The 26,553-nt window shown below is 44.9% G+C and overlaps 1 protein-coding gene across 1 annotated transcript in view; it reads left to right on the top strand.

Moving 5' to 3' along the window:
* The first annotated feature begins 316 nt into the window (after positions 1–316).
* Positions 317–26,553, top strand: part of DRC1 (dynein regulatory complex subunit 1) — a 43,095-nt gene continuing 16,858 nt past the window's right edge. Inside the window, exons 1-7 of the mRNA XM_035000738.1 lie at positions 317–604; positions 11,969–12,056; positions 16,919–17,031; positions 18,445–18,628; positions 19,223–19,360; positions 20,277–20,363; positions 21,024–21,146. Coding sequence (XP_034856629.1) covers positions 450–604; positions 11,969–12,056; positions 16,919–17,031; positions 18,445–18,628; positions 19,223–19,360; positions 20,277–20,363; positions 21,024–21,146 — 888 coding nt within the window. The 5' untranslated portion in view covers positions 317–449. The remainder of the gene's footprint in view (positions 605–11,968; positions 12,057–16,918; positions 17,032–18,444; positions 18,629–19,222; positions 19,361–20,276; positions 20,364–21,023; positions 21,147–26,553) is intronic.

Genomic DNA, 26,553 nt, shown 5'->3' on the forward strand with positions numbered 1-26,553 from the left:
GCTTTGTCAGTTCCCCTGTTGATGGATTTTGGGGGTCATACCAGTTTTTTAATATTATAAATAACCGCAGTGAGCACACAGATACATCTAGGTACATTTCTTTCATTCAGCAAACACTGGTTGTGCACTTACTACATACTAGGTATTATGCTAGGCGCTATTTGTACAGTGCTGAATGAAACTGATGTCATTTTCACCCCGCGAAGGTAGAGCCTAAGTTGCATGCTCTCTCCAGGATAAAGCCCTGGGCGGGCATGCAAATGCAGGTGGGCGGGGCCTGAGGTGGTGTGTGTGTGTGTGTGTGTGTGTGTGTGTGTGCGCGCGCGCGCGCGCGCACTCCAGCTGCCGGTCAGGTGACTGCCTTTCCCTGGCAACGGCTTGTTGTTAGCAACCGGGCGGCGGTCTGGCTGGTGGTCCGGGCGGAGCTGCCTGGGGCGGGAGGCACTGTCATGAATCCGCCGGGACCCCTGGGGGTCCTGGAGGAGAAGGAGGAGGAACACTTGTCCACCCCGATTCTCGGGCCGTCCATACATTCTGACAACCCTCAGGAGCGGATCCAGGCCCGGCGCCTCCGCATCGCGGCGCGCCTGGAAGCCCGGCGGCGGTGAGCGGGGGAGGGAGGGGGCATCTGGGCGGGTCCGCAGCGGAGCGCCCCGGGTACCCGCGACGCAGGGCGGGGACGAGGCGGGCGCCTTCCCCGGGCGGGAGACTCTGAGGGGAGCGGCCGGGGAGCCCCGTGTGTGAGCGGAAAGATAGGCGGTGAGATAGGAAAAATTTCTTCCGGAAGGTTCAAGCAAAGTATGGGATATGAAAACATTCAACACACTTGTAAAGTCAAAGACGGAAATAATAGTCCCTTCAGCGCTTTTATTGAGGGCCTGCTGTGCCATGCACTGAGAGCAATACGCTGAAGACACAGGCCATCCGTGACCTCCCCTTAGAGGTCTTCTTTCCTTCTTCCATCCCAACCTGCCTTCCTTCCACAAGCAGTTCTGCAGCGGACTTCCGCTGTCACTTCTGCTGGTCTCAGTGGCTTATCTGCTTGGATGACACAAACCCTCATTCCTGAAGGGTCTGAGACTGATATTCATACCCTTCTCAGGCCATGGTTGTTGCACCTGTCCATTCACAGACACAGTGGGCTGTCATAAGGGGGTACCAAGAGGCACCTGCATGATCTTCTGAATTCCTCAAACACCCTCCCTGTGTAACAGCACTTAGACCTTGTCCTGCTGGCCAGGGTCAGCTACCCTACTGAGATGCTGACTTCTTGTCTGCTGGCCATTGGACACAAGGGGCCCAGAGTGTTGTGGCTGTGTTCCAACAAAACTTGACTTACGGACACGGAGATTTGAATGTCGTATAGTGTTCACGCATCACAAAATATTCTTCATATTTTGATCTTGTTTTCTGAATTCACTTTTTAGAGAAGTTTTAGGTTTGCAGCAAAACTGAGTGGAAAGTACAGAGATTTCCCAATACACTACCTGCCCCCACACATGCATAGCCTGTCCCACTATCAGCACCCTCCAGAGTGGTACATTTGTTACAAATGATGAAACTGAGTTGACACATCATCACCCTAAGTTCATAGTTTACATCATGATTCACTCTTGGTGTTCTATGGATTTTGACAAATATGTAATGACATGTATCCACCATTATAATACCATACAGAATAGTTTCACTGCCCTAAAAATCCTTTGTGCTCTGCCCAGTCATCTGATCTTTTTTTTTTTTAACCATTAAAAAATGTAAAAATCATTCTTTGCTTGTGAGCCCTACAAAAACAGGTGGGTCATATTTGGCTCCCAGGCCAGTCTGATGTAATGGATCAATGTGATGTTCTGTGGGATATCCAGATGGTCCTGATCTAGTCAGACTATATTTTGACCGATATCAGGAGAATTACCATGATGACCCTGTAAGTGTGTGGGTTATATGAATATACATTATTATCTGTTGCATGTAAATGTGAGCTTCCTGATCCTTTTTCGTGATTGAGGTAGAAAAGAACACATTTGGCCCGGTCGGCAGCCACCTTGTATGTACTCAGACCACTCCAATCTGCTCTAGCAAAGATACCACGCTTGCATGGCAGCAGCAATCAGGGTTACTACTTGGTTGAGCTTGCGGTATTAATCATTTTCTCACATCCCATCCAGTTTTTGCAGAGGCCAGACCCGTGATTTAAATGGAGACTTGATAGGGACCACCCCTCCTGTATCCTTGAGATCCTTAAGGGTGACGCTAATCTCCCGCTCCCCACCCCGTTTGTGATTGTTTTTATGTAATCAGGTGCAGTTTTAGAGATGTCCATTTGGCCTTCCCTGCCATGATAACTCTTACCTGCAGGCCAAGGACTTAATGTGGGAGTTTCTCAAATTTCTAAGTATGTTGAGATCGCTCTGATTGCTCTTTGAGGGAACTGCTTGGAGAAGCCAGAAGTGTAATTAAGGAGACCAGTTAGGAAGCAATTGCATTGGTCCGGGTGAGGGATGAAGTTGGTCTGGTGGGATTGGAGAGAAAGCAGATGTACTCAAGACATATTTTAGAGCTTTAACTGACTGAATTCACTGATTTTGGATACGCTGGTCAAAGACAGGGAAAAAGCAAGAGTGGCTTGAACAGCTGGGTAGACGGTAGTGCCTTATACTGAAATGATAAGGACAGCGACAGGGGAAGCGAGGCAGGAGGATTTGGAAATCAAGAGTTTGGCTTTGGACATATTAAATGAAATTGGATTTTGGAAGACATTAAAACTGAGATGTCCATTAGGCAGTTGGACATGGGTCTGAAACTCAGAAGAGAATTGGATTAGAGAGGTCAGTGCAGAGTCAACAGCCTTATGATTGTATTGAAATCCATGGGAATGGATTGACTTACACTGGAAAAGAGGATAAAAAGATGAGAAGAGAGCTCATGCCAAGCCCTAGGAAAGCTCTGCATTTAGAAACAGATGGAAAAGGAAACGCTGACAGAGGATTGTCTCCGTGATATAAAGATGCTGTAGAATGGCCAGTGGTGCTGGTGGGAAAACTTAATACATGAGGTACAGCGGTGGACCCAATGAATTTAACACCCGAAGCAGGGGAGTTTTTAAAATAATAATAGCCTGGGGGCGCCTGGGTGGCTCAGTCATTAAGTTTCTGCCTCAGGTTATGATCCCAGGGTCCTGGGATTGAGCCCCAAATTGGGCTCCCTGCTCCGCAGGAAGCCTGCTTCTCCCTCTCCCTCTCCCCCTGCTTGTGTTCCCTCTCTTGCTGTGTCTCTGTCAAATAAATAAATAAAATCTTAAAAATTAATAATAATAATAGCCTGAAAAGGAAAGCAGACAGTGAACGTTTTCTTCAATTGAACTTTGTTTATATAACCAGGCCAGTGAAAAAATTTTAAAAATAAAAGTAAAATTTACAGTATGAAACAAGGAAACAGGAACGGATCAATACTTTTTAATTACATTACTGTATTTTTGGGGGGAAAGGAAGGAAAAACATGAAGAAGTGTTTCCAAAAGAGTTCTGCAAGATTTAGAGAATGTTACATGTGGAATGACAGAACTGAACTAACTGGAGTTCAGCTTCTTCATGTTTTCAATAGCTGGGCTGTTGTTAATGTCAAATCCCTCTTTTTTTTTTTTAAGATTTTATTTATTTATTTGAGAGAGAGAGAGAGCGCGCACAGAGGGAGAGGGAGAAGAAGACTCGCCAAGCAGAGAGCCCTACACAGGGCTCGATCCCAGGACCCTGAGATCATGACCTGAGCCGAAGGCAGATGCCCAACTGACTGAGCCACCCAGGTGCCCCATTTGTCAAATCCCTCTTGTGCTGGGAGATGTAGTACCTCGGGGGTTGGGGATGTGCCCTTTGCCTAAGTGAGTTGGGACAATTTGGAACCATTTCAAATGTGTCCTCAAAATGTGTGTGCAGTTGAGTCTGTGCGTGTCACAGGCCTACTGTATTCTCCATGTTCTCTGAATTAATTTCCTTGTTAAAGGACAAGACATAGAAAGGTGCTGTATCGAAGCCTACATATATATTCTATATATTTTTTTTTCTTAAGATTTTTTTGTTAAAGTAATCTCTACACCCAACGTGGGGCTCGAACTCACAACCCTGAGAACAAGAGTCTCATGTTCTTCTGACTGAGCTAGTCAGTTGCCCCCATATATATTTTTAAAAATCAACAGTAGCTGTAGAAATTGTTTAGAACTTAGATTAACAAATGATTTTTCAGAAAGGAGTGTTTTATCATTGACCTTGTTTTGTTGCTGGCATGGGTTGATAATAATAAGCAGACAGACTTTTAGTCCATTGTATCCTTTTAAAATATCTATAGGCTCCTTGAGTTGGCCTCTGGTGCCCACTGCCCTAAGTGCTTGGGCCTCGGTATGCCACTGAGGTATACTTTTAGGGAAGAAGCTGTTAATAGAATCAAATGTCATATAAAAATAAAGAACAGGATTAATAGGATAATGCTCCTGAAAATCCCAGTCTCTACTGTCTCAGCTGAAGTGTGAAATTCCTGGAGATGTGACTCCGGAGTAAGGATGGCAGATGGAACACATACATTTATCTTGGATCTCTATCAAAACTCCATTTAAAGGGATTAAATAAAAAAGACATAAACCCACAAAGTCAAGCAAAACAGAAGGGACTCAACAGCAACAACATTTTGGAAGCTGGGAAGCATAAGGACAGATGGTAAATGGTCTCGCAGATTCGAGACTATGGAAATACAAACTGGTAGTGAGGAAAGCCGAGAGCCCCCCTTGATTTACTCTGCAGTAAATCTGCAAAAGACCAGGAAATTGGAAGCATCAGGTTCAAGTAGAAGTAGAGGGGAAGAAGGGGACTAAAATCAGGAAAAGGGTTGGGAAAATTAATAGTTGGATGCCAGGAACCTTTTTCCCACCTGGCACAAAAGACGGGAGGTTTGGAGGAAGTAAATTGGAGGATCTACGGTTTGGGGGGCGTTGGGCAGAGATGAGGCAGGAACACTGTACTAAAAGCAAGGGGATTCTGTGGCCATGTGCACACTGCCGCTGAGACCTTGCAGTCCTTCTGCCCGTTCTGGGAAAATGGGCAAGTCAGAGCTTCACAACGTAGGCAGGAGACTAAAGTCTCTCTGGAAAATTTGACCAGCCCCCAAGTAAGGATTTAAAGGCACTGACATCCAGAGTTGCCCACCAGGCGGTCCAAGTAGATGGTCCTACGCTGAAGTTCACTGTTGTCAAGCTACACCCTTGCATTCAGAGCTTCCTTCAGCTTTTCAGTCTTATGGTGACAGGGTAGCCAAGGATTTCTAGACATCTGAGGAAAATCTTTACCATGAAAGGTAGACACCAAAATGAACACACAGAAAAAAGCAACTTAGAGGAACTTGAGACTATGTAGGAAGAAAAGACAACAGTAATACAACAAAAAGACTCATTTGGACCATCCTCGGAAAAAAAAGAAATGATACTGCATCCACAGAACAAGAATAGGATGCTATTAAAAGGGGTGGTGAGAGAACAAAATAGAGCTCTTGGAAATTAAAAAATGTGATAAAAATGGAAAACTGTAGAAGGGTTAGGAAATAAAGGTCATGGAGTCACATAGAAGGTAGAGCAACAAGAAAAACAGAAACTAGGAGAGAAAAAGATTTTTCAAAATTAGAGGACCAGTCTAGGAGATCTTGTCTCTCCTTTATAGATCCATAAAGAAAGGGCAGAGCAAACAGAGGGGAGGAAATTATCACTGGAAGTATTCAAGAAAATTGATCAGAACTGAAGCTCATGAGTTTCCTGCTTGGGGGGAACACCCGACTGAAAATGTTCAGCCCAATGGACGAAAGTAGACCCACCCGTGGGCATACCATTGAGAAAGTTCAGAGTGTTATTGAAAAACCCAAGTTTGGCTGCCCATTGCTCGGAAAGCCAATACTCAAGAGGCGAGTTTTGATTGGAAAGGAATATGAGCTTTATTCAGGGGACCAGCCAGCTGGGGAGAAAGCGGAGTCCTTTTTTTTTTTAATTAACATATAATGTATTATTTGTTTCAGGGGTACAGGTCTGTGTTCATCAGTCTTACACAATTCACAGTGCTCACCAAAGTACATACCCTCCCCAATGTCCATCACCCAGCCACCCCATCCCCCCTACCCCCCTCCACTCGAGCCACCCTCAGTTTGTTTCCTGAGATTAAGAGTCTCTTATGTTTGTCTCCCTCTCTGGTTTCGTCTTGTTTCATTTTTCCCTCCCTTCCCCTATGATCCTCTGTCTTGTTTCTCAAAATCCTCATATCAATGAGATCATATGATACTTATCTTTCTCTGATTGACTTATTTCACTTAGCATAATACCCTCTAGTTCCATCCACATTGTTTCAAATGGCAAGATTTCGGTTTTTTTTGTTTTTTGTTTTTTTTTTTGTTTTGTTTTTTATGGCTGAGTAATATTCCATTGTATATGTATACCACATATTCTTTATCCATTCATCTGTTAATGGACATCTGGGCTCTTTCCATAGTTTGGCTATTGTGGACATTGCTGCTCTAAACATTGGGGTGCAGGTGCCCCTTTGGATCACTACATTTATATCTTTGGGGTAAATATGCAGTTGTGCAATTGCTGGGTCATAGGGTAGCTCTATTTTCAACTTTTAAAAAAATTTTTATTTTATTATGTTATGTTAATCACCATACATTATATCATTAGTTTTTGGTGTAGTGTTTCATGATTCATTGTTTGCGTATAACACCCAGTGCTCCATTCAGTACGTGCCCTCTTTAATACCCATCATCAGGCTAACCCATCCCCCCACCCCCTCCCCTCTAGAACCCTCAGTTTGTTTCTCAGAGTCCATAGTCTCTCATGGTTCGTCTCCCCCTCCAATTTCCCACCTTCATTTTTCCCTTTCTACTATCTTTTTTTTCTTTTCTTTTTTTTAACATATCATGTATTATTTGTTTCAGAGGTACAGGTCTGTGATTCATCAGTCTTACACAATTCACAGTGCTCACCATAGCACATACCCTCCCCGATGTCCATCACCCAGCCACCCCATCCCTCCCACCCCCCTCCACTCCAGCAACCCTCAGTTTATTTCCTGAGATTAAGAATTCCTCATATCAGTGAGATCATATGATACATGTCTTTCTCTGATTGACTTATTTCGCTCAGCATAACACCCTCTAGTTCCATCCACATCGTTGCAAATGGCAAGATTTCGTGGTTTTTTTTTTGATGGCTGCATAATATTCCATTGTGTGTGTGTGTGTGTGTGTGTGTACCACATCTTCTTTATCCATTCATCTGTTGATGGACATCTAGGCTCTTTCCATAGTTGGGCTATTGTGGACATTGCTGCTATAAACATTGGGGTGCAGGTGCCCCTTTGGATCACTACATTTATATCTTTGGGGTAAATACCCAGTAGTGCAATTGCTGGGTTGTAGAGTAGCTCTATTTTCAACTTTTGAGGAACCTCCATACTGTTTTCCAGAGTGGCTGCACCAGCTTGCATTCCCACCAACAGTGTAGGAGGGTTCCCCTTTCTCTGCATCCTCGCCAACATCTGTCGTTTCCTGAATGGTTAATTTTAGCCATTCTGACTGGTGTGAGGTGGTATCTCATTGAGGTTTTTATTTGTATTTCCCTGATGCCAAGTGATGTTGAGAGCACTTTTTCATGTGTCTGTTGGCCATTTGGATGTCTTCTGTGCAGAAATGTCTGTTCCTGTCTTCTGTCCGTTTCTTGATTGGATTAGTTGTTCTTTGGGTGTTGAGTTTGATAAGTTCTTTATAGGTTTTGGATACTAGCCCTTTATCTGATAGGTCATTTGCAATATCTTCTCCCATTCTGTCGGCTGTCTTTTGGTTTTGTTGACTGTTTCCTTTGCTGTGCAAAAGCTTTTTATCTTGATGAAGTCCCAGTAGTTCAGTTTTGCCCTTGCTTCCCTTGCCTTTGGCGATGTTTCTAGGAAGAAGTTGCTGCAGCTGAGGCAGCCGTGTTCTCCTCAAGGATTTTGATGGATTCCTGTCTCACATTTAGGTCTTTCATCCATTTTGAGTCTATTTTTGTGTGTGGTGTAAGGAAATGGTCCAGTTTCATTCTTCTGCATGTGGCTGTCCAATTTTCCCAACACCATTGGTTGAAGAGACTGTCTTTTTCCCATTGGACATTCTTTCCTGCTTTGTCGAAGATTAGTTGACCATAGAGTTGAGGGTCCATTTCTGGGTTCTCTATTCTGTTCCATTGATCTGTGTGTCTGTTTTTGTGCCAGGACCATACTATCTTGATGATGACAGCTTTGTAATAGGGCTTGAAGTCGTCCAGGATTGTGAGGGAGAAGGTGGACTCTTGTCCAAAAACCAACCCTGAGGTTTCTGCCTGCCCCAAAGATTTTTACAGAAACTTTAGGGCAGTTAATCAGTAAAAGGGGAGGACAGTGGTCTTTAACCCTTCTTGATTGCACGCAATTCAGCGTTGCCAGCTACACACATTATCCTGGTGCTCAGAGATTGTGTATTGCTGCGTGGGGCGGGCGGGGGGGGGGGGGGGGGGGGGGAGGGAGGTTGTGCAAGAGGGTTTGGTCTGGAGTCTTCTAGGAAACAATGCAATGCATCATCCTAGATAAACAAAGAAGGGTTTAGTTAATCCATCACGTGGGCTAAAAGTGCTTGCTAAGACTACTAAATTGGCTGCAGGGGCCCAGACAGCAGCTTCAAGGGCACCGAGAGCCAGGAGAAGGGACCTACAAGTTTCTAGAGTGAGAACAACGGTCACGTCCAAGGAAAGGATTAAGAAACAGAGTGCCTAGGGGCGCCTGGGTGGCTCAGTCGTTAAGCGTCTGTCTTCGGCTCAGGTCATGATCCCAGGGTTCTGGAATCGAGCCCCGTATTGGGCTCCCTGCTTGGCGGGAAGCCTGCTTCTCCCTCTCCCACTCCCCGCTGCTTGTGTTCCTTCTGTCAAATAAATAAATAAAATCTTAAAAAAAAAAAAAAAGAGTGACTTCAGGGTTTTGAAATAGCAATACTGGAAGGTAGAAGACACTGCAGCAATACTCTCAAAATTCTGAAGGAAAATGATTTCTAACCCAGAACCTGAAATCCAGCCAAACAATCCATGAAGTGCCAAGTTTTTAAATCCCGAGAAGGGACTTTGATTGGTCAGGAGGTGGGGTATTCAAGAAGATGGAGGCTCCATTGAGACGGCAAGGGTGGGGGCCCCGGAGGAAGCAGTTTCCCCGAAAGAAGGACTCAGCTCAAACCTGAGGAGGGAGAAGTCTCTTTGGGGATCACTCCTTTGGGGAATAGGCTAGGTCAGCAAGCAAAACAAAACAAGACAACAAATTTTAGTCACCCCGTTCAAGTAAACAAAACAGGTGAAATTAATTTTGTCACTTATTTTATTTAACCCACTATATAAAAATATTATTTTAACATGTAATCAGTATAAATTATATTGAGATATTTTGCCTTTTTTTTTTTCATTCAAAGTCTTCAAAAATCCGTGTAGTTTATATTTTATACTCACAGGACATTTCAGTTTGGATCAGCCACTTGTGGTTAGTGGCTCCCTTTATTGGACAGTTGGAGTGCAGTGCTAGGAAGATCAGAAATGATAAGTAAAAGGCAGCAGTGGGGTTCAAGTGAAAACTAGGTTAAAAAGAGTTCTTTCTCTTTCTGAAGAACTGGTCTTTGCTCCAGGAAATGGAGCAACTGGAAGGATTATTTAGATAGAGTTGGTTACTTAATTGGTGGTCAAAGTAGAAAGTCAAGAGAAAGAGTGCATTTTGTGTGATAGCGGGAAAACCATGAGCCTGGCAACCTCGGAAGACCGAGTCAAACGGAACACTTAGTTCTCTTAGTAATGGCAAAGAATAGATTGACTAAAAATAGGGACATGCATGAAATGACAAGAAAGAAAATGGGGTTTTGGTTAGATTTGGAGTGGGGGCTGGTGGTAACTCCACTTCACATGTCAAAAATGCAGTTGAGCGGTGCTGAACTTTGAACAAAGGGAGTGGAAACGGAAGTCAGTATTAGAAAAAAATCAAGAAAGAATGAGGCAGAGAGATCTGCTTGTTGCACCGTGAATGAAGTCATAACATGATGGTTTCATTTTTCCTAAGGCAGTCCTGGGAGTCCTCGTGGCCACTGTGGGCCAGAGGGGAGAGTGGACCTCCATGTTGTAAATGGGGTGGAGGTTGGTGGGGTCATTCCCCCATGCATCCTCCACAGAAGCCCACAATCTGGAACTTATTTTACCCCCCCCCTTTGGTCTTATTTTCTGATTAACACACACACGGACACACTCCTTGTAAAATTCATGTGGTGCCAAAATATAGAGACTCGAAATCTGCAGTAAAGTTCCCTTTCCTTAAATAGCTACCGTCATCTGTTGGTCATATGTCCTTCCAAAAAATTCCTATGTGTATATAAGCCTATTTTAAAAAGAAAATGTATATTATACTTTGCATATTGTTCTACAACTGGCTCTTTTTACTTAACTGTCGTGGATGTTTTTGCATACTGCTAGATATTACGTCATTCTTTCTATAGGTTACAAAATATTTTTTTTTAAAGAGTTTATTTACTTATTTGAGAGAGAGACAGAGAGAGCTTGAGCAGGGGGAGAAGCAGAGGGAAAGGGAGAAGCACACACTCTGTTGAGTGGGGAGTCCAGACGCGGGGCTTGATCCCAGGACCCTGGGATCCCGACCCGAGCCGAAGGCAGGCAGACACTTAACCAACTGAGACGTCCAGGCACCCCCAGATTTTTTTCTTATATTTTTGCCTCATAAGCTCTTAAGCAGGTGGGTATTAGCGAGGATTAATGTGTGTGTTAGGAGTGTTTCCATGTTCCTGCAGGTAGAGTCAGTGCTGTAATAACGATTCTGGTGCAGATTTCTCTGAGTACTTTTTTTTTTTTTTAAGATTTTATTTATTTATTTGAGAGAGAGAATGAGATAGCACGTGAGAGGGGGAAGGGTCAGAGGGAGAAGCAGACTCCCTGCTGAGCAGGGAGCCCGATGCGGGACTCGATCCTGGGACTCCAGGATCATGACCTGAGCTGAAGGCAGTCGCTTAACCAACTGAGCCACCCAGGTGCCCCCTCTCTGAGTACTTTTTGCAGAGAATTCCTGAAGGTGGGTCAGAGGGGAGGCGTATTTAAGTGTGTGATAAATCTCGCCAAATCACCTTTTGGACAGGTTGTTACACTTCACATCCCCACTTGTGGAGTGGTGTGAATAGTTGGGCACCTGCACCTGGCCCACACCTGATATTATTAATCTTTTATTTATTTATATATTTACACAAGCAGGGGGAGTGGGAGAGGGAGAGGGCGAAGCAGGCTTCCCGCCGAGCAGGGAACCTGATGCGGGACTTGCTCCCAGGACCCTGGGACCATGACCTGAGCCGAAGGCAGACGCTTCACTGACTGAGCCACCCAGGCATCCCATTATTGACCTTTTAAATCTTTTCTCATCTGGTATGGAGAATAATGATACCTGACGGGCTTCTCAATTTCATTTCTCAGGTTCTATGTGAAGTTGAACGTATTTCCAAATGTGTATTTTCCTGTTGTATTTCTTCTGTAAGTTGTCTGTCCACATCCTTTGCCAGTTTTTCTAATTGGTATTTTGTGTTTTTTGTATTGATTTGAAGGAGCCTGTTCTATTTTCTAGATGGAAACATTTTGTCAAGTATCTTTTACGAGTTTATCCCTTGATTCAAGGAGAAGAATTTCAAATTTTAAGAAGTAAAGTCCCTCAATTTTTTTTTCTAGCTTTGGTCTTATTCTAAGATGGGTTCTCTCCTGTATTTACTTCTAGTGTTTTTATGATTGTGTTTTTTTAATATTTAAATTTTTATCCATATGGGATATATTTTCGTATATGGTATGATGCACTATGGAAACTCTAAATATAGAATCCACATACTAGAAATAACTTTAGTTTCTCTACTTTCTCCCATCACAGGGAAGCGCTTGGAGAATATTTAGATGGGAAGAAAGAGAGTGAGGAAGATCAAAGAAAGAGCTACAAGCAGAAAGAAGAAAGCAGACTGGTATGAGCTGGGTGGCAGATGGGTCCTGTCAGCCAGTGACACTAGGGATCTGGGTGTGATGTCATGGTTTTTGTACTTAGACCAGAAAAATCTCAAGAGAGATTCCATGTTCCTGCCTTTAGTTAGGCAGAAGTGAATTTGAATCTTTCCCATTTTGAGAGCTCTCTAGGAGTGAGCTTTCATTTCATCCTACGGACTATTCATTGCATCAAGTGCAAATGTTTAAGCTACCCATTCAGGGCCTTCTGTTCCCGTCCTAACCTCAGTCTTCCTCCCACTGATACCTACCTTGGGCCTTCGCTCTCACTTGGCTGATCTGCTCACTCTCCTCCAGTGGGGGCTATGCTTGCTGTTGTGTGTGCCTCTGATCTTCCAGAATGCCGTTCCCTCCCCTCTCCTCCTCGTCCCTCTCCGCTACCTTTCTCTTCTCCTCTCCTCTCATCAGGATGCCTTCCCATACTTCAAGACCATCTCAAGTCCCAACTTGAGAGGACTTCAAGTCCATGACTCTTCTGCAGCCCAGGCTCCTTTAATTCACACACTGAATACGTCTTCTCTGTGCCACTCATTTCATTTTAGACCATTTTCTCGCTTGTAGGACTTCAAATGTGTGTGCCTGCAGTGTCCCCAGTGGGGCTGTAAGCTCTGTGAGAGGGAGAGCCTCTCCTATATCTGTGGAGTAGTGCAGAGCTCGTACTCAATAACCACTAAAGAGAAAGTCATCGATTGCTCTCCCATGACAATACCAGGGCTCCTGGGATGTTATTAAACAGGACTTGGAACAACAGGAGCAGGAAGAATGAACAACAGTTCCAAACAGCAAGCAGAACTGGTGAAGTGCTGCATTTAATTAATTGCTAAATGAGTATCATAGGGCAGTGGGACAGTAGGAATTGAGGTAAGGAAGAGGGCTGCCCAAGCGGGCCTGATGGGGGAAGGTTACATGAGGAAAGTGGGATTTGAGCCGCATCTCGGAAAAATAGGTGGGACTTAGAAAAGCAGAGAGGAGAGAGATCATTTCTGGCAGAAGTTGAAGTGCACTTACTGGGAGAAAAAAATACTCAAGTTACTGAAATGTCATTATAGAACATAGAGATCTATAGGGACACCCGAGTGAACCGTATGGTACCGTGTCAAGGATAAGATACTTTATGGTGGCGGAAAGAATGCTGAACTGCCGTGTGTTCTTGGTCCCGATCTGGTGCTCACTGTGACATAGATGAGTCATGCCCCCTCTCTGTACTGGGGTTACTTCGTCAAAGTGTCAGTGATCTCTGAACATTGCTGGGTAGGATCACAAGGATATCGTATATAATCTGGAACCTACCGTTATAGTTTATACTGCTCTGGTCTTGAAAATACTGATATACAGTTCATCTGGAGCACTCTTTGAGTGTGAACCCGAAGAGATAATGTTGTTTTCATTAACAGCTTTTCAAGCTTCCTTTCACTTAGGATTTAAGTCATGTAAAGCATAGAAAAGAAATGTATAAAAACCAAATGCTGCCTTCCTCAATATCAAGATATTAATAACCAGTTCTACCCTAAAACTTGGACAGGAAGGGCCACTGTCCTCGGCCCTGCACCTTATCAATCATTTTTAATTGGTGATTCTTTTGTTTCCTATTTAATCTTGCTCCAATTTTATAAATATATTCTTCCAAGTTTTCTCTTAGAAGCTTTATTGTTCTATCATTTACATTTTGGTCTGTAATCTATCTCGAATTGATTTTTGTGGGTGGTGTAAAGGTAAGGCTCAAGGTTCACTGTTCTGTATATGGATTTTTAATTGACCCAGCACCATTTATTGAAAAGATCATCCTTTCCCCCACTGCACTGCAATACACCTTTGTTGTGAATCAGGTGATCACCCATTGGATTTGTTTCTAGATTCTCTATTCTGTTCTAGTGGTCTACTTGTCTGACTTTACACCAATTCCACAATATTTTAACTACTGTAGCGTTATGACAGGTCTTGACATCTGGTGGAGTGAGTCCTCCAATTCTGTGGTTCTTCAAGATTGCCTTGGCTATCCTTGACCTTTTGCATTTCCATATAAATTTTACAATCAGCTTGTCAGTTTCTACCAAAAAACCTGCTGGGATTTTTAAAAGTTTTATCTATATATTTTAGAGAGAGAGTGGGGGTGGGGGGGTGGGGAGATTGGGGTTAAGGGGAGGGGGAGAGAGAGAGAGTCCTCAAGCAGACGCCCGCTGAGCATGGAGCCTGACGTGGGGCTCAATCCTAGGACCCTGAGATCATGACCTGAGCAGAAATCAGGAGTCAGCTACTTAACCCACGAGCCACCAAGTTGTCCCCTGCTGGGGACCTTAACTGAGGTTGGATTTAGGAAAGAATTAATATCTTACCAACAATGAGATGTACAATCCGTGAGTATAAAATATCCCTCCATTTATTTAGGTATTCTTTAATTTGCTCAACGGTGTTTTACACTTTGTGTTGAGGCTCTAAGTGTTTATTGCTGATATATAAAAGCACAATTGGTTTTTGCATAGTGACCTGATATTCAGCAACTTTGTCAAATTCACTTGTTAATTCTAATAGCTGTCCTGTGGTTTCTTTTGTTTGTGTGTTTATTTTTTTACATATATAATCGTATCAGCGGAAAATGACAGTTTTATCTTTTCCTGTGTCTGTTCGTCTGTTGATGACTAACATTTTCCGTTTTACTTTTTTTTTTTTTAGACTTTATTTATTTGTTTGACAGAGAGAGAGAGAGCACAAGCTGAGGGAGAAGCAGGCTCCACGCTGAGCAAGGAGCCCGATGTGGGGCTCGATCCTAGGACCCTGGGATCATGACCCGAGCCGAAGGCAGATGCTTAACCGACTGAGCCACCCAGGCACCCCACATTTTCCGTTTTACTTTGAGTCTGAAATACTTGATTCAGAAATTTCTGATGTTCGCATTGTCTGAGCAGAAAATAGAAAATTGTTCAAAAACCACAGGAAAGGCTTTACTTCCTTAGGCACGTAAAATCATTTGGTACAAGTGCTAAAACTGTAGCCATTTAAAAAAAAGTCTGGAGTACCTCTGGATATCTGGGTTAAGGCTCCGGTTCTGTATTCATTAAAACTGCATTTCTAAATGTCCTTAGAAGGGTGAGATGAGATAGAATCTCTGATCGTTTCAGTGACTCCTTTGTATGGAGATGTTTATAGGTTCTCTGTTCAGAAACTCTCTGAGAGCTGGAGAATTTGTAAGTTCCAGACCTAGAAAAACTTAGGCATAGCCTAAGGATACCCGAACTTTGTGTTGAAATCCTGTCATCGGGCAAAGGTCAGGAGGGAAGACACTGATGTGGAATTCAAAGAGGGATTTATTTATTTATTTATTTATTTATTTACTTACTTACTTATTTACTAAAGATTTTATTTATTAGAGAGAGAGAGCAAGAGTGGGAGCACGAGTGGGGGTGGGAGAGGGGCAGCGGGAGAGGGAGAAGCAGACTTCCCGCTGAGCAGGGAGCCCAACGCGGGGCTCGATCCCAGGACCCCGAGATCATGACCTGAGCTGAAGGCAGCCGGCTAACTGACTAAGCCACCCAGGCGCCCCCAAAGAGGGATTTAGAAGGGGGGTGCCGATAACAAAATTGCTGAGCCAGTAAGGGAGACAGCGGTGCAGCCAGAGAGTCTGGAACAGGAGACCCCACGTAACAGTAACTTAAACAACATAGAAGCTTAGCCCTCTGGCTGACTTAGTAGTTCAGAGCCTAAGTACACTGTCCAGGGCTGATACGGCGGCTCCTCGATGTCAGGGACCTCATCTCCTTCTGCCTTTCCTCAGTGGCTTTCATGTGCTCCCCAAGTCGTACTGGGGGACCACACGCCGGCCTGGGAGGAGGGGGGATGGGGCAGCAGAGGACACACGTTTTTCCTTCAACACACGATTCAGAAGCGGCACACATCACTTCTGCTCAGGTTCTATTGATCAGACTGTATTCTAGCCGCAGAGGAGGTTGGGAAGTGTATCCATGTTGGTAGGTCAAATGTCCAGCTAAAACTGGGGGTCCTGTTACTCGGAGAGGAGGAGGGAATGGATGTTGGAGGATGATTGCCATTATCTCTGCCTCACCTCTCCCACTGAATTCTCAGGAAAGCCCCTGGGGGTGTCAACCACTTGGAGGGTCTACGGGGGCAAGTGCTGAGATGTACCTAGGGTATCTGCCAGCGTGCTAGTCGGCTGATCCCTAGTCTAACGAGAATAAGCCAAAGTACCTTCAGAATCACGTGTGCTATTAAATTGTAAGCTCTGGTATCACATCACCAACATCCTGATGGAAGTGGATTGCCAAATACATGCTACTCTTAGGGTCTTTTTTTTTTTTTTTTAAGATTTTATTTATTCATATGAGAGAGAGACAGAGCACAAGCAGGGGGAGAGGCAGAGGCAGAGGGAGAAGCAGGCTCCCCAGTGAGCCGGGAGCCCGATGCGGGGCCCGATCCCAGGACCTGGAGATCATGATGCTAGCCGAAGGCAAACGCCCAGCCAACTGAGCCACCCAGGCGCCCCACTACTCTTAGGGTTTTAAGGTTGCTTTTGATTCCCTCTTGCTTGGATAGAACAGCTACAGACAGTTGAGCAAAATGTTCCTAACTTCATAAATTCCTTTTTTTTTAAAAGATTTTATTTATTTGAGAGAGAAAGAGAGAGCAGCGAGAGAGACCACGAGTGGGGGGCGGGGAGAGGGAGAAGCAGGCTCCCCCGCTGAGCAGGGAGTCTGAAGTGATGCGGGGCTCGATCCCACGACCCTGGGATCATGACCTGAGCCAAAGGCAGACCCTTCACTGACTGAGCCACCCAGGTGCCCCTCTAACTTCATAAATTCTTCTTTGTTTTCAGAAATTGGCTAAACTGCTGCTCTGTGGCACTGAGTTGGTGACAAATATCCAGGTGGCTACAGATATCAGAGAGATCCACAGGAGAGTGGAAGAAGAGGAGATCAAGCGTCAGAGGTGAGGAGCCCCTGCTCTGCAGCCTGGGGGACATGAGGACATCTCTTCTGTGGGTCCCCAAGTCCCCCCCCCCACTGTTGGAAGGTGGTTCTGTCAAACTCAGTCTCGCAGATTCCTCTTACTGCCCCTTAGGAATGAATCTCTTCCTTCCCGCTTGCTTTCCTCCCTTCTTCCCCCTTTCTCCACTTGGCCATTTTAGCTTCTCTCCACAATAGCACGATGTTAACAGTTTTTAGTTGTTTAGCATAAGTAATTCCTTCAGCCCACCTTTACTAGCTTTACCAGTATGCAACTGGTGACTTTATTCTTGCCACTTCCCACTGCCTGCCTTGGGCTATACCCGGCCCTGAATTGGCTGATTTCCCAGCCACGCCAAGGAGTTAGGCTTTGTCCTGTAACCACTGATGAAAAACTGAAGGTCTTAAGCGGCAGAGTTACAGGATAAATGTGGACTTTAGAAAGATGACCTGGTTGTTATTTTTCATTTTTTGAGGACAAAAGTCAAGTGAATTATAACATGGACTCTGCTCTAGCTCAGAAGGGAGGCGAGAAGGAGAGAGGAGCATGAGGTTAAGTTGTTACTTCTGTCTTGTAGGGGTTGGCGCTCAAGTCTGGGGGCAGCCTCCTAGAATGACAGTCTGTTAAGGTAGGGAGAGAGTCTTGGCATGTGTCCTAGCGGCTGTTCTGGGGGAGGGGGGGCTCGCCTCTCGTCCTCACGCCTCCCTTCATTCTGGTCCCCTCCTCAGTATACTCCATCACAGAGTCTCTTTTTGGAATTTCTGGAAAGGCCATGCCGATTTTCCATTGCTTAATAGTGGAGTTTCCCTATTTGTATGTCCCCCTGGTCATTTATTGATAATTTGGGAGAGGAACAGCCACACACCTGAAGTCGTGTTGATAACCAATAATAATAATAAGTATACCCTTTGTTAAGGGACTGCTGTGCTGAGCATTATCTCACTTAACTTCGACAGTAGCCGCATGAAAGTAGGTGCTTTCATCCTCTCCCTCTAACAGAGGAGAAGAATGCAGCTTGCAGAGGGTAAGGGACTTGTCTCAAGTTGAGAGTCAGGTACTGGCAAAGTCAGGCCTTGGTCACTGGAGTCATAGAGTTTGTTACAGAAGTATGTGACAAATTAACTCTTGATCCACATGCATGTGCGTGTATAGGTAGGTATAGCTTTAAGGTTGATCTGCTTTGTTATGTGTCACTTCGTTTATTTGGTCTCCTTACTGCCAGTCAGTCCTTAAGCTAAAAGATTTCTCAGAGCCTGGTTTGGTTTGAGCGGGGGTATGTGGAGGCAGTGCCTAGGACCCGGGCCTGGTATGTCAGACTCTCGAGAGCCTGCCTGCCTCCAGGAGGAGGTGGCTTCCAGAGCTGGGCTGGCATGGCCGGCCTGTTTGTATTCACAGACTTGAAAAGCTGGAGAATGAAGTCAAGACAAGCCAAGACAAATTTGATGAAATCACCGCAAAGTGGGAGGTGGGCAAACAGAAGAGAATTCCTCAGGACCTGTGGGACATGCTCAACACCCAGCAGGTGCACTGCGCCGGGCTGATAGAGGACAAGAACAAGCTTATCAGCGAGTTACAGCAGGCAAGACTCCCGGCCCCGACCCTGCCAGGTGGGCTCAGGCTGGGAGATTTGACTGGCTTGTTTGCTCTACCTGAATGGAAAAATGTGGAGGCCTCACTTCACTACTCGGATTATTGCACAACTCAAGCAATAAATTCAGCCGGAAGGAAAAGCTTTGTAGTAATTTTAGAACTATTGGTGACCTTAGAAAGATGTATGTTGGTAGCAAATGCTGTGTCAGATTTTACGTTTTCAATTAAGGAATGGAACTTAGTCTGTAGTATATAGATTCCCATGTTGGATCCTGGATCTTCATTGCTCAGCTGGGGCACCCTAAGCTGTCTGGGAGCTTATGGGGAGATTTGCAGCAAGTAGTCATGGAGGGTTTGATCCCCTGCTGCTCCTTCCGGGTTTGCCCCGAGCTGAGGCCACTCCACTCCGTCTCCCTGTGCCTTCTCCCGGGCGTCCTCAGATTCTTCTGAAGTTAATTTTGCTTTGTATAGTTGCAATTCTTAGTGTTCACAGATACTGGAGAGAGAGGTCCAAGTGGAGTGTGCTTGGCACTTCTTACTTCTGTCTTCATTGGTGGCCAGCCTTTGACACGCTCTTCTCTAGGAGTTGAAAATAAAAGATGACCAGTATGTGAAGGATTTGAAGAAACAGTCGGATGACATCTGCCTACTTCTGGAGCGAATGGAAGAACAAGTGAAGCATGTCATGAAAACCTTCCGTCAGGAGCTGAATTACATTGAGGTAACAGGGTGTGAGAGGGCTGCCTTCTGCCCGTGGGCAGCCCCTGGGAGGAGGGCCAGGTCTGTCCCAACTGTGCCAGGTATCTCGTCCTCTGGGTTCGGCCCCTTCATTTGTTTACCCATTCATTGACTCACCCAACAAGTACTCGTCAAGGGCCTACTATGTGCCAGCCACTGTACCAGGGGCCGGGGATACAGCTATGAACAAAGTCCTCGACGGAGTCTGTATTCTAGCAGGAGACAGCTAGACAATAAACAGATAAACTACTAAATATATAGTTGGACAGCTGGTAATCAGTGCTTTGCAAGAAAATAAAACCATATGAGGATAAGAAGAGTGGAGGAGGCGGGTATTTGTGAGCGGTTTATTTGTTGTATTTATGGCAGCCGGGGGGTGGGGGCATGGGAAAACAGGTTCTGGAATCAATACTTTGAATTTGAATGGAATATTAAGGATTGAGACTGAGACCTTTCCAAAATGGAAGAGAGCCAAGAGGGTGGGGACCTCTCTGGATTATTTTAGACTCTGTTCTGCATTCCTTGGCCTACCCCTTGTGAGCAACACGCTCCTTTGTTTCGTGGGAACCCCAAGCATAGCAGTGCAGTAGCCCTGGGTGAGATTGAAGCATATGCCAGGGCTTGCCCTGTAACTGCCCTCAGGGGCACTCACTGGCCTTCCTCCAGCTCCCTCCTCTGATACTGGCTGAGCCACAGGGCCGTTGGCACATTTCTTCTAGAAATTTATGGGAAGCCCAGACTTCATAACACTCCTTTCCATGCAACCGTTTGCATTTGGATGTGACGTGGGCTATCTCGTTGGTACATGGCACCTTGTGCAAATACTTACGAGTTCTTCCGTACTGTGGAACCTGCCCAATCAAAACAGACACAAGAGCCCTCTTCCTTCTTGGTCGTAGAAAGCATTTGAGATAGAACGGCAGGAACTGCTGACCAGGAATAAGAAGACATGGGAGCGGGCCCTGCAGGCTCACAATGCCAAAGAGGTAAAGGGGCAGTGGGCGGGGGAGGGGTAGAGGCTATGTCAAGGGTGATGCGTGGAGTCTAGGGCAATAGCTGCTGAGTCTGTATCTGGGGAGGATTGCCACGGCAGACACTTAGCACTGCACTTCATGGTTGGTCCGTGTGGCCCCGCAGGTGGCGGCTGCCTCTGGTGGTGACATTTGTTTCTGGTGGCTGCGAATACCACCTTCCTTTGCAGCTCGCTGGGGTTCCCGTGCTCCTGTCACTCTCTCCTTTGTCCCCAGGCTTCTACCCCAGCCACGGATATGTGTGACCCAGGAAGATGTTTTAAAGGGTGTGGGGGTTATCACTTTACTCAGAGAAATAAAGAACAAAGAAACAGCTTGACCAAGATCCAGTGGATTTTTTTTTTTTTTTTTTGGGAAATACAAATGTCTGACCACAGGGCCCACGGCTAATTTCTTAATGGAACAATCCTCTTGGAGTTTCTCAAGTTAGGAGGCTCCAGAGTAAGGTAAACAGTACAAAGCCTTGGGGCTCAGGAGCTTCTGAGGGCCGACTGACTCCCTCCAGACTCATGACACTTGGAGACCCTTCAATGTGTCATGCTTGTCAGGCCACTGGAAGGATTGAGGCAGGACAGGGATAGGGCTGACTTTCCTCTTGTCTTCCCGTGCCTTCAGCTGGAGTATCTTATGAACCGCATCAAGAAAGCAGAGGACTATGAGAAGCAGCTGAACAGGCAGAGGATGTGGGACTGGGAAGAGTACAACATGATCAAGATCAAACTGGAGCAGGATGTGCAGGTCTGACTCGTTCCTCGGCGTCTGGGTGGCAGAGCAGACAGAGTACCCGTGCGTGTTGTATCCTTGGTGACTGCCCAGAATGTTCTAGAGTTGGTCCATTCAACAGATATGTACTCATTATCTACTTTCTTTCAAATGATCATATCTGTGTATCAGGACCAAAGCAGAACAGCCACCGTCTAGTGAGTAACTAGGCACTTAAGGCACAGTGTCTCTAGTCCTCATACTAACACAGAAGGGAGGAATCACTGACCACATTTTATATGTCAGGAAATAGGCTACTTACCTGGCAAATGGTAGGCCCTGGATTCAAGCCCAGCTCTGTCTGGCCCGATAGCCTATAATGTTCCTAATACTCTAAACAGCCCCTGGCTGATGGTTGGACATCGCAGTAAGGCAGATCCGACTTGCCATCAGAAAGATCTTCCTCCCTTCCTCCCTTCCTTCCTTCCTTCCTCCCTTCCTTCCTTCCTTCCTTCCTTCTTTCCTTCCTTCCTTCCTTCCTTCCTTCCTTCCTTCCTTCCTTCCTTCCTTCCTTCCTCCCTCCCTCCCTCCCTTCCTTCCTCCCTTCCTCCCTCCCTCCCTCCCTCCGTTCCTTTCTTCCTTTTTTTAAAAGATTTATTTGAGAGAGAGAGCGCACACGCTCTGGTGGGGCAGAGAGAGGGGGAGAGAATCCCAAGTGGACTCCGTGCTGAACATGGAGCCTGACGTGGGGCTGGATCTCACAACCCTGAGATCACAGCCTGAGCTGAGACCAAGAGTCGGACTCTTAACTGACTGCGCCACCCAGGCACCCCAGAAAAAACTTTCTAATAGTTAGAACTATCCAATATAGAAAAGGGTCATCCCACAAAACAAGGGGTCTTTTATCTCATAAAGTATTTAAAGGCTGCATGACTGTGTCTGTCTTCAATGCTGAGGAAGGATTCTTGCAGTGGAAGGAGGTTAGATTTTCTGGTTTGTGAAGCTCTTTCCAAGCCTAGGATTCTGTGCTTCGAAGTTAGTTAAAAAAAGCTCATCTCTAATTATATTTAGGTGTGATGTGATTACCTCTTAATATTCCAGCACAGTCTATTCCCTTCCGTTTCTGTCTAGAAAAACTTGTTAGACTAAAGCTTTTCCACATAGCCTGTGGTAGAATTTCAGGACCTACTACTCTTGTGGCTTTATGTAACAAGGTTGAATCAAAGCCCCTCCAGACTACAAATATTCTTACCAGTCTTGAGAATTTTCCTGGGCCTTTCTCATATTAATGTCATGGAAATAAGAGTCACTGACAAGGAACAGTGGAAGTCTGAGAGCAGCATTGTGTATGTGGGCTGCATACATGGCACTTTTAATGAAGATGGCTATTGTTAAGCTCTCTTTAGGCATCTTGGTTTTATAATAATTTATGGGACAAAACCACAGTGCCACTGCTGACCTCCAACAGTGAAATAATGGAAACTCATGTTCCTTTATTTGTTGTTTTGTTTTTCCTTTTGTGTTAAGAGCACGTAACACAAGATCCACTCTCTTGATACAATTTTAAATATACAATAACAGCAGTGTTACTCATTGACCTTCTGTTGTACCGTTAGATCCCCAGAACTTATTCATCCCACATAACTGAAACTTTGTGCCCTCTGACCAACTCCTCCCCCCTGCCCCTCCCCCAGTTTGACTGTTTTAGATCCCGCATACAAGTGAGACCATGCAGCATTTGTCTTTCTGTGTCTGGCTTATTTCACTTATTAGTATAATGTCCTCCCTGTCCATCCATGTTGTTGCAAATGGTAGATTGTCCTTTTTTTTAAGATTTTTTATTTATTTTTTGTCAGAGAGAGAGAGAGAGAGAAGAGCACAAGCAGGGGGAGCTGCCGGCAGAGGGAGAAGCAGGCTCCCCACTGAGCAAGGAGCCCGATGAGGGACTTGATCCCTGGACACGGGGATCATGACCTGAGCCGAAGACAGAAACTTAACCGACTGAGCCACCCAGGCGTCCCTAGATTGTCCTTTTTTAAGGCTGAGGAAGATTGCATGATATGTTTTCCACATTTTCTTTCCCCATTAGTCCACTGATGGACATTTAGCTTGTTTCTATCTCTTGACTGTTGTGAATATGCCACAATGTACAGGGGTGTGCAGACATCTCTTCAAGATCCAGATCTCAATGTCTTTGGATCTATATCCAGAAGTGGGATTATTGGATCAAATGGCAGCTCTATTTTTTATCTTTTGAGGAACCTCCATATTGTTTCCAGGGTGGCTGCACCAGTTCGCATTCCCACCAACGGTGCACGAGTTTTCCTGTTCCATATCCTTGCCAGCACTTGCCGTCATTGGTTTTTTGACAAGGGCTACCCTAAGAGGTGTGAAGTGATATCTCATTGTAGCTTTGATTTGCATTTCCCTGATAAGAAGTGACATTGAGCACCTTTCACAAACCTATTGGCCATTTGTATGTCTTCTAATCAGGTAGTTTATTATTATTATTATTATTTGCTATTGAGTTGTAGGAGTAGAACCTCACATTCTTAATCTAATCCTCAAATGCTTGAACAAAGTCAAAAAATTCTGGGACGTGGGGAGATTTTGGGGGTGAGGGGTGATAGAAGACTAGGGAGGCGAGGGAGAGGCAGAGAGCCTGGGACACCCGTGTCTCCTGGCTTCCCCTGTCCAGTTGGACGACCTGTGGAGTGTGGGTATGTGGGAGGCAGGCAGACGGAGAGATTCAGCGCGGGGAATTGTGTGCAGGTCCTGTGCACAGTGGTTCTTTCCCGTGTTAGCATGGAAAGCAGGAGTATACTGTCCCACATTACCCTTTAACTAGGAACAGATAATCTAATCAGGGATTACCATATTGCCACATGTGGGCTATTTTAGTAGATCGAACTTGATCATAATGCCACCTAGGTGTACTTTCACTAGACAGTAAAGTCAAATAGCATCGATTTTTGTCAAGAAGATACAGCACACAGCTCAACATCAAATTTGCTCTTCCTAAGTAATTCATAGCACTGTATCAGTTCTAAAATATACAACTAAAATTTTTGCAAATCGCAAAAATCCGAAAGATCCAAAACACATAGATTTGGTTTGATGGGTAAAGTACAAGAAGTAAGAAAGAGAGTGTGTACTTTCCGAGTGCTTGGTGACAGTATTAATGAGCAAAAAAAAAAAAAAAGAAAGAAAAAGCCTGTAAACATTATGCACTTGAGAAGGATTTTACCACACCCGCCCACCGCCCCAAAATAACACTACCAGAAACACCTCGTTCTTGATGCAGGAAACAAATGCTTTTTCCTTTAGGTCCTACTTGTGCTTTTAAAATTGTAAAATGGTTTAGTTCAACTTCAGGGACTGTTACCTTTAATACCAGAATATTAATCACAAAAATCAAATACAAGTTACTTATTTAACAAATACCGTGAACTTACATTATGCAAAGTGCCGTGATAAATAAGGCACAGTTCCTGAGAGTGGAGGTGCAGAGGCCCGGTAGGATCTCTGAGGTCAGCCCACGGGACCAGGGGAATGGCTGTTTGAAATTTCCATTCTACTTGGGGTGACGATGGCAGTTGGTTTTCTGGAGCTTGTGGGGCAAGAGGTGGCATGGAAAGCGGCCATGGAGAGGCTTGTACTGACGCAGGAATAATCTTCATAAATTATTCACAAAACCCAAACACGATGTTTCACCATTAGTCTTGGGAACATAAAGTACAGCTTCGCGACAGTATCTTCGGTAATTGAAGAATAAGCGCAGACAGTTAACAAAATCAGTTACAATTTTAAAATATAAAACTATTTTCAACGTATGACAACCAAGAACGGCTATATGTTGAGACTAAACCCTGAAATAATTGGCAAGAGTCACCGGTACCCAAATTATCTCGAGCAGAAGGTGTTGAAAACAAATGAGTCACATAATTCATGCAGCCACCTGCTGTAGACTCTGTTGGGTGAGACTACAAGACTATTAGTTCTGCAAGTTCATTGACAGCACTGAGAGTAACTCCCAAAGGGCATTGCGACTGGAGGTGGCAGAGGTGTTGGACCAGAGCTGGGGTGACGGAGCGGCTGATCTGTGAGCCCCTAGAGATGGAAAGCCCACAGTGCATGTTGCATTGCTAGTCCTTCCCTGCATCAGTCTCCTAGGAACATATTCTAGCAAAGAGCACAAGCAGGTGCGCTCCACAAGAGAAAATCAAATCGGCTAATAAATAATGAACCACAAGCGCAAGCAAAGAAATGCAAATTAGAACCGGCAGGTGACAGAGTTTCTTTGTTTGTTGTTTTGCCTATAAAATCAGCTCAGATGTGAGTTCTTTCAGGTCACAAAGAAAAAGACACGGCCTAATTACTTCAGTTCAGAGTTTTGTGAACTGTGTTCAGCTAGGTGAGGTATGAGTGGTGGTTGCACAAAACTAACAAAAAAAGTGAGTCAGTGATTTTGTTTTTTCCTTTCAAGATGTATTATGTAGGATAAAGAGAGAGTCGGTTTCCATAGTTAGTATTATCTAATAATGTGCCTTCAGGGATGAAATTTACACGAACACTAAAGGCCTACAGCTTGCATTTGTAACTCACATGGTCTCACTTCCTTATAAATGTAAAAACTGTTCTATGGCCAAATAAGTTTGGGAAATGCTATCTTAGTGATAGGGGCTTATTGCAAGACTACGAGAAAAAGGAGGTCCCTGGACGTCATCAGAGCAAACACCAGGCACTTGGGGTCTCAGCCACTCACTGTCCTTCCAAATCAGAGCAACTCCGGAGAGTGTTCATACCTTCCTAGGTTATCTCCATCCAGCAAGGAGCTTTTCTATTGGACTTTGTATTGAGCCACCTCCTAGGTCAGTGGTCTTCCCGATGTCCAGGGCCGGTTTCCTTTGGAGTACAGGGGCATAAATCATTGTGAGATACCTGCTCATAATGGAGATTTAGAACTCTCTGGGATAAACAGGGTACTCTTGACTAATTCTCTCAGTTATCCATGCCAGCGCCTTTGTTCTCCTCTGCATCACTTCCTGGCCAGTTACCCTCCTTGAGGATGGTCCAGAGCTGGGAGGGGACGCTGTCTGGACTCACTTCCTAAGTTGATTCCTTGGCAAGGCTCTGTAGCAGCGTGGAAGAAGACAGGGGAAGGAGGCTTGATTGAGTGCCACATGTCACATGTCCCTGCTTGTCAAGCTCTGATCACACTTAATGACATCCTCTGTTCCTGCATTTCCACTCAGGAAAGGCCGGAGCAAGCTTGCCTTTATTTGCCCTGCCTCTAGCCTTGTCTTGCTCTTGACATTTTTTTTTAACTGTCAGAGTGACTTTCTTTCTTTCTCTCTTTCGCTCTTTCGCTCTTTCTTTCTCTCTTTCTCTCTCTCTCTTTCTTTCTTTCTTTCTTTCTTTCTTTCTTTCTTTCTTTCTTTCT

This window comes from Mirounga leonina, unplaced genomic scaffold (genome assembly GCF_011800145.1).
Source record: "Mirounga leonina isolate KUSES-001 unplaced genomic scaffold, KU_Mleo_1.0 Mir_125, whole genome shotgun sequence".
Taxonomy (NCBI): Eukaryota; Metazoa; Chordata; class Mammalia; order Carnivora; family Phocidae; genus Mirounga; species Mirounga leonina.